This window comes from Eptatretus burgeri, chromosome 4, assembly GCF_056783735.1.
Source record: "Eptatretus burgeri isolate ZD-2024b chromosome 4, Ebu_testis_v1, whole genome shotgun sequence".
Taxonomy (NCBI): Eukaryota; Metazoa; Chordata; class Myxini; order Myxiniformes; family Myxinidae; genus Eptatretus; species Eptatretus burgeri.
Window position 1 is genome coordinate 15,991,669 of NC_140964.1, and position 8,592 is coordinate 16,000,260.

Consider the following 8,592-nt stretch of genomic DNA (forward strand, 5'->3'; position numbering starts at 1 on the left):
CGGTTTTTCGGCCGCTGCATAGCAACGGGTGGTTGCTTAGCAACGAAACCGGTTTACTGGTTTGTGCTGTGGAACCTCGCGTTGCGGACACACACACACACACACACACACACAGACACACAGACGGAAAACTCGACAATAAGGGATATCCAGCGAATCCAATAAGCCGTTAGGCCACATGGGTGGTCGCGACATAATTGCATACTAGTCATGCAGTTTTTCACGGATCGGGCTGAAATTTTTTTAAGAAAGAGGTTGATTATAGTGCGCATAAAAGCCTGGAAGCCCATTTTTGATTTTCGAATTTTTTTTTTATGATTTTTCAAACATTTAAAAGTCCCATTGCTAGGCAACGGTGGTGTCCATAGCAACGGTGCTCAGAAACATAGAACTAGATCCTGGTATGAACCTACCTGTCAAGTTTCATCATAATCGGTTGACTCCTCTCTGGCCTCCAGAGCTATCCATTACATTCAAATAAACAAACAAAAAAAGATGACGGTAAATCGACACCCGATTTTTAAAGGACTACTATTTGAAAAATAAAATCTGAATCAAAAATCGGCTCAAGTAAAATTTTCTAATTATCTCGAAGTGTTTTATTCCGAAATCTCGTTTCTCCACATTCAAAACTGTAGGACAAGTATTGAAAATACCGTACGCGGTTTTTCGGCCGCTGCATAGCAACGGGTGGTTGCTTAGCAACGAAACTCAAACGCGCACACTCTCAGCTCATATGGCACTTGTCGCCAAGTTTCATCGAAATCGGTTTGCTGGTTTGTGCTGTGGAGCCTCACGTTGCAGACACACACACACACACACGGAAAACCCGACAATAAGGGTACTCTTGCAACCAGTCAACAGACAGACACACAGACACAACAAAAATAGTGGTCACTGCTGGCGCCCACGAACCAATGAGGAAACGCCACTTGGGGAGCCACTAGTGAGATGGACCGGTTAGGGGTAGGGCCAGGGTGGCTCCCCACTGAGCTTACAGAACCACAAACAGTTGAGCCAATGGGTAAGCAGGGGGTACCACATGTTGGAGTACGCATGCATGCAATCCCCTGGGATATGGTTTGAGGAATGAGGTTGTGTTCCCTCCGGGTCTTTAGGAGGCCCCAGAGAATTAAAAGAAGACTAGCGATACCCATGCTGTGCAACATAGCTGGTAGCAGACGACAGACCATACACGTGGAATGACAAAAATACGCATTGTGCAAAATGCAAGTGGTACTATGGAACGCCAAGACTTCCCAAACATTGTCGGCATGTCCGCTAAGTGCTACAGCAGTTTCATAGGGATCGTGTGACGGCGAGCCGAGTTTTTAGTGTGCAAGCTTGGTTTTATAATAGAGATGATGCAAGGTGTGCGTGTTGCAATTTTATTTGCATAGAGATGATGCAATTTTGTTGTTGTAGGTCTGCGTGCCCAGTTCGTTGTTTAAGGAGAGGACCCAAGGCAGGAAATGCCAGCGAGCACATGGGAGGGTACCAGAGAGGGCCCCCACTTTTCTGAAGGATTGTGGTAACATTCATGATGGCCTCGGGAACTCATGGGTGCCCCCATTGCGGTGCTGACACAAAGCCTGCGAAGGGTGTCACACTGCCCAGCCATGAGATTGTGCTGAAGCACAGGGAAGCAAAATTAAGAGCCATGCCCAAATTCAAGAAATGGACCAGCATGCTTAGTTACAGGCAAAATTGGTTGAATATTGGGTTCTTCCTACCATCTTTGTTCTTTTCACATTTCTTTCTAAAAAAAAAATTCATAATTCTCTTTATTCATTCTATTTCCTGTTTTTCTTCTCTTTCATCCCTTTTATTCTCAATTCCGTTTCTTCATTATCTATTTCTCTCAGTAGAAGTGAATTATTGCAGAACTTTTTCTGTAAGGCTCACATGGCTGCACCTGGATGAGTTTGAGGGTTGTGGAGTAGCGGCTGAAACCAGAATCCTATCCAGGTTCCTCCTGATGACTCCATCTTTGCTCTTTATGCCTTCGGGTTCCTTCTTGGTCTTCCATTTGATTGTTGGAAGCGCAATAGAGTGGGGTTAACAGTAAAATGAAAGTGTTTTTGCATGTGCTAAAATAGATTAGTAATGCTTCTCCTTCCTTCCACTCAATGTTTTCAGCTGCTGGAAAGAAGAGGATTGGGGCAATTGGATTTGACATGTTGACACCGAAATCTAATCAGTTCATCTTTGCATCATAATGTGTACTTATACCAAGTTTGATCAAAATTCCATCACTGGTTAACAAGTTAGCATGGTAACTGAATTTTTACCCAAAAGGATCTCTGACCTTTGACTTATTGACCTACTAATCTAATCAGTTTATCGTTACATCATTAACTTGTACATACTTGAACCAAGTTTGACTTAAATCCCTTCAGCCGTTCACCTGACATGACCTCTGACCTTTGACTTGTTGATGCTGAAATCTAATCAGTTCATCTTTGTGTCATAACATGTACTTTTACAGTTTGGTCAAACTAATATCACTGGTTCACAAATTGGTGCTTTAACAGAATTTTTACCTCACGGGGGCTCTGACCTATTATATGACCTTTTGACCCCATCATCTAATCAGTTTATCTTTACATCATTATAATATTTGTACAAAGGTTGACTTGTATCCCTTCAGCCGTTCTAAAGTTATCGTGGCAACGAGAACCTATTATAGACACAAAGAAGGACAGACAGACAACCTGAAAACATAATGGCTCCAATGACTTCATCAGAGGAGGCATAAATAGGTTAATGCCCCTCCTCAGAGTTAAGCCCCTCCCGTATTGTACAAATGCTTTGAATTATTGTTAAACGATGGGTATTCTAGAATACTATCGAGGTATGCTTACACATTGTCTCGGGTCGCTCAACTGCATTTGATTTTTCATCTATTTATTTTCATTTATTTATATTTTCATTTACGGATTCTTTCCGATGGTTCTGTGATGTTTTTTTTTTCCTGGTGTAACAGCTTTGATGTGCATCGGCACACAAAATTTCAGCTTTCCACATCACCCGGAAGGTACTGCTCTTTAATATCAGTACGTCAGTGAGTCACGGACTCAGTGGTTAGAATGAACTTTATGTATTATAGAAACAGTTCCTATAGAAAGTCCACACCACCTTTCAAAATTTTCACCTTTTGTTGCTATGTATCCTGGAATTAAATTTCATTTAATCAGTCTTTTTCCACCTTTATAAACACATCGGAACTCACAACTTCCAAGTGAAAAACAAATTCTACAAATTTCAGAAAATTAATTAATCAGAGAGTTGGTGTCAAAGCCACAAAATGCTCGCCTGTTTATACATTTATCGTTTTTAAAAGACTAGTCTAATAATATTGTTTATAAAGCATTGCAGTGAAGTCTGATCCAAATAATTTTAAAGCAATGTATGTATTTGTATATTGTAATCAGTAAAAAATAGTTTGGTAGATAAAAACATTAGAAAGGAAAAAACTTTAACTTTGATGTGCTACAAAAAAGTTAAGTTCAAAACAGGTCAAAAATTAAAAACATTTAAAATTATTTTTTAATTTCAACTTCACTACATCAATAATATACCCCAAAGGAACCTCCATGCCAAATATCAGCATCCTCGTACACATTAAATGAATGGCAAGCTTCTAAATAACTTGCACCAAAAACTTGAACATTTTCACGCTCACGCTCACGCCGGGGTATCGCAATAGCTCTCTGTTCTTCGAACAGGCGAGTTAAAAATAAACCAGAGGGTTGGTGTCAAAGCCACCCAATGCTCGCCTGTTGATACATTTATCGTTTTTAAAAGACTAATCTAATAATTTTTTTTATAAAGCATTGCAGTGAAGTCTGATCCAAATAATTTTAAAGCAATATATGTATTTGTATATTGTAATCAGTAAAAAATAGTGTGGTAGATAAAAACATGAGAAAGGAAAAAACTTTAACGTTGATGTTCTACAAAAAAGTTAAGTTCAAAACAGGTCAAAAATTTTAAAAATTCGAAATTCTTTTTTAATTTCAACTTCACATCAATAATATACCCCAAAGGAACCTCCATGACAAATATCAGCATCCTCGTACACATATTAAATGAATGGCAAGCTTCTAAATAACTTGCACCAAAAACTTTAACGTTGATGTGCTACAAAAAAGTTAAGTTCAAAACAGGTCAAAAATTTAAAACATTTGAAATTACTTTTTTATTTCAACTTCACTACATCAATAATATACCCAAAAGGAACCTCCATGCCAAATATCAGCATCCTAGTACACATATTCATGAATGGCAAGCTTCTAAATAACTTGCACCAAAAACTTTAACATTTTCACACTCACGCTCACGCTCACGCTGATGCTGACGCTCACGCCGGGGTATCGCTATTGTTCTCTGTTCTTCGAACAGGAGAGCTAAAAATAAACCAGAGAGTTGGTGTCAAAGCCACCCAATGCTCGCCTGTTTATACATCTATCGTTTTTAAAAGACTAGTCTAATAATCTTTTTTATAAAGCATTGCAGTGAAGTCTGATCCAAATAATTTTAAAGCAATATATGTATTTGTATATTGTAATCAGTAAAAAATAGTGTGGTAGATAAAAACATGAGAAAGGAAAAAACTTTAACGTTGATGTTCTACAAAAAAGTTAAGTTCAAAACAAGTCAAAAATTAAAAATAAATTGAAATTATTTTTTAATTTCAACTGCACGACATCAATAATATACCCCAAAGGAACCTCCACGCCACATATCAGCATCCTAGTACACATATTAAATGAATGGCAAGCTTCTAAATAACTTGCACCAAAAACTTTATGTTGATGTGCTACAAAAAAGTTAAGTTCAAAACAGGTCAAAAATTTTTTAAATTTGAAATTATTTTTAAATTTCAACTTCACTAGACCAATAGTATACCGCAAAGGAACCTCCCTGCCAAACATCAGCATCCTAGTACACATATTGAATGAATGGCAAGCTTCTAAATAACTTGCACCAAAAACTTTTAACATTTTCACGCTCACGCTCACGCTGATGCTGACGCTCACGCCAGGGTATCGCTATTGCTCTCTGTTCTTCGAACAGGCGAGCTAAAAAACAAGAAGTTCTTGGTTGGATAAGTGTCCATCCCCCTTATAATAGCAAATGTAAGTTAGCTCAGCTTCAAAATCACACACCAAGTTAACTGGCCTCCACCTGTGTTAAATTGTAGTGATTCTGATTATTTCAGAATAAAATCAGCTGTTCCTGTAGGTTTCCTCTGCTGGGTAATGCATTTCACAGTAGACTCAACCATGAGCACCAAGGAGCTTTCAAAAGACATCTGGGTTGTTGTGGAAAGGCACAGTTCAGGGGATGGGTATAAAAATATTTCAAAGGCCTTTAATATCCCTCGGAACACAGTCAAGACAATCATTAAGAAGTGGAAGGTGTATGGTACCACCAAGACCCTGCCAAGATCAGGCCGTCCCTCCAAACTGGATGACCAAGCTAGGAGACCAATCAAATAGGCCAATGGCAACTTTGAAAGAGCTACATGCCTTTGTGGCAAAGACTGGTCACTGTGTACACGTGATAACAAGATCCCAAGCACTCCACAAGTCTGGCCTGTACGGTAGGATAGCAAGAAGGAAGCCATTACTCAAAAAAGTTCACCTTGACTCCCATTTGAGGAATGCAAAAAACCATTTCGGAGATTCTGAAGCTATGTAGCAAAACGTTTTCTGGTCTGTCGAAACCAAGATGTAACTTTTTGGCCTAAATGCAAAGCATTACGTTTGGAGCAAATCCAACATAGCACATCACCAAAGAACACCATCCCTACTGTGAAGCATGATGTTGGCAGCATCATGTTATGGGGATGCTTCTCATCAGCAGAGACTGGGACACTTGCCAGGATAGAAGGGAAAATGGATGGAGCAAAATACAGAAAAATCCAACATGAAAACCTACTGCCCTCTGCAAAAAATCTGAAATTGGGACGGAATTTCACCTTACAGCATGACAACGACCCGAAGCATACAGCCAAAGCTACACTGGAGTGGCGAGTGAACAAAAACATAAATGTCCTTGTGTGGCCCAGTCAGAGCTCCAACCTAAATCCAATCGAAATTCTGTGGCATGACTTGTAGATTATTGTCCATCAACACTCCCCACACAACTTGACTGAGCTTGAACAGTTTTGTACAGAAGAATGGGCAAATATTGCCCAATCAAGGTGTGCAAAGTTGGTCGAGACCGATTTCAACAGACTCACAGCTGTAATTGCTGTCAAAGGTGTTTCCACCAAATATTAACTCAGGGGGGTGGACACTAATCCAAACAAGATATTCTAGTTTTGTTTTTAAAATTAATTTTCTGAAATTTGTAGAATTTGTTTTTCACTTGGAAGTTGTAGGTTATTATGTGTAATTAAAGGTGGAGAAAGTCTGATTTAATGCAATTTAATTCCAGGCTATAAGGGAACAAAAGGTGAACATTTTGAAAGGTGGTGTGGACTTTCTATAGGCACTGTAAGTACAGTACCATACTGTGTTTAGTGGGAGAACTAGTAGGAAAGATTCTCGATACCAAGACAAGGGAAGTGAACTTTTGATGCATTGATTGTGAGGTTGATTAGGAGGGAGTTGTGTGTTGATAAATGGCAAACCTGACGCTGTCCTTACCACAACTCAGGGACGAGTCTTCCAGAGAGAGTGGTATGGATGTAATGGATTTAGTCTGCGAGGTAAAATTGGTGATAGATTAGAATAGTTATTGAGTCGTATGTGTTAGCGTAAGTGTGTTGTAATTTGTGCAAATGATAAAGTGTGTTGAGCACATGTTGAGAAAGATCTTGCCCCGTGCCCTCCACACCAGTGTCTGAATCTATTCCCAGCCTTTCTTCCCTCCCTCCATTCTTAAGCCTTCCCCGTTGTTATCTCTCATTATATGGAATTCCTTGTGTTAGTTAATTTCGGCACACGAGCGCGATGCGGGGTCAGTGCAAGGACAGGAGACTCGACAAGAACATGCCCATATATGGATGTCTGTCTAGTTGAACACCATCACACTGGCTGTTAAGCAAGCCCATAAATTACAATCTCTTCATGGTATGGAATTTAACTCGCTCACTAACCAAGAGACAAGCACCATCAATGATCGTCTGTCAGGCTGCATCAGCCAATTGGCACATGCCACGGATGGTTTGATCGGTCCCGTGAGATGTAATAAAAGCACGCACAACATACGCATTGCAGTAATTTTGTAGTTTGTGGTGGTCGTGCTCGTTCTTCTGTCCCGAGGCCCTGGTTGTTTGGTAGCTTGTTACTGTTCGTGCTTGGAAAGTTCCTGGAGGTTCGGGTTCTTGGCAGAAGTGGCGGTTTGTGAGGAGTTGGTGCATGCGGAACATGGTTGGCAGCAGCATGCATGCAAGGCATGGCGAGGACATCCCCATCACTGGTCCCCTGCACACCCAGACAAGGACCCATACCGCATGCGTGAGCATTGCCGTGGAAGTAACTTTTTCTTTCTCTTGTCATCTCCTTTCTCTGTTGCATGTTTCCCCCGAGTGAATGAAGAAGGCGTATGTGTTAAGGGAATAGTGGCGGGGGGCTCATTGTTTCATTTATTTATTCGTTCACCTGGAACGTAGTTCCAGGAAGCTGATGGGATGTTGTGTCATCCGTCCATCTCGAAACATTTGCAACTTCTTCTCCGAAATTGCTGATGGGATTGTGACCAAACTCAGCTAAAATGATGTTTCATATGTTGGAACAACACCAGTAGGTTGATGGCAATAAATACAAAATTGGGGTTTAAGTGGAGTCTACCGGAGGTCAAGGTGGGTTTTGGTTTGACCCCCCCCCCCCAAAAAAAAATAGGTATTTTCTTTCTTCTCTGAAACGACACACACAATTCCGATGAAATTTGACCACAACCTTCATCACCCATTATGTACCAAAGTTTGGTCACGACATTAAACAAAAATCGGAATCTGAAGGGGTGTACAGGGGGAGGGGGGGGGTTGCTCCCAAAATATGTATTTGCAATTTTTTCTCGGGAACTCGACACAATTTTGAGGAAACTTGATATTTATTTTCTTTTTTCTCTGAAACTACACACACAATTCCGATGAAACTTGACCATAACCTTCATCACCCATGATGTACCAAAGTTTGTTCATGCTATGAAAAAATTGGGGTCGAAGTGGGTCTACGGGGGGGGGGGAGGGGGGGGGGCGTTGCTCCCCAAAATAGGTATTTTCTTTCCTCTCAGAAACTGCACACACAATTCCGATGAAACTTGACCACAACCTTCATCACCCATGATGTACCAAAGTTTGTTCATGCTATGAAAAAATTGGGGTCGAAGTGGGTCTACGGGGGGGGGGGGGTTGCTCCCCAAAATAGGTATTTTCTTTCCTCTCAGAAACTACACACACAATTCCGATGAAACTTGACCACAACCTTCATTTCACGTGATGTACAAAATTTCTTCACAACAATGAAAAAAAAATCAGGACCATAACATTGATTCATTGGTACATTTTGCTCATTCGGTCTCACGTTTGACTTCCTCCTCAGTATCATAATTCTACCAGGTGAGCGTCCACTGGTA

At 40.5% G+C, this 8,592-nt stretch overlaps 2 protein-coding genes across 15 annotated transcripts in view; one reads left to right on the forward strand and one right to left on the reverse strand.

Moving 5' to 3' along the window:
• Positions 1 to 8,592, forward strand: part of LOC147027536 (homeobox protein Hox-A4-like) — a 253,909-nt gene that overhangs the window by 49,394 nt on the left and 195,923 nt on the right. The window lies entirely within an intron of this gene.
• LOC147027537 (uncharacterized) overlaps positions 1,720 to 8,592 on the reverse strand; it is a 91,266-nt gene continuing 84,393 nt past the window's right edge. For 6 of the 10 annotated variants that reach the window (XM_085877011.1, XM_085877010.1, XM_085877015.1 and 3 more), the window contains 3 exons: positions 7,224 to 7,439; positions 6,660 to 6,714; positions 1,720 to 4,409 (listed from right to left, as the gene is read on the reverse strand). In XM_085877011.1, coding sequence (XP_085733137.1) covers positions 4,279 to 4,409; positions 6,660 to 6,714; positions 7,224 to 7,439 — 402 coding nt within the window. In that variant the 3' untranslated portion in view covers positions 1,720 to 4,278. Of the gene's footprint in view, positions 5,318 to 6,659; positions 6,715 to 7,223; positions 7,440 to 8,592 lie in introns of all 10 variants that reach the window. The other 4 variants (XR_015057095.1, XR_015057094.1, XR_015057093.1 and 1 more) reach the window with 3 other exon arrangements.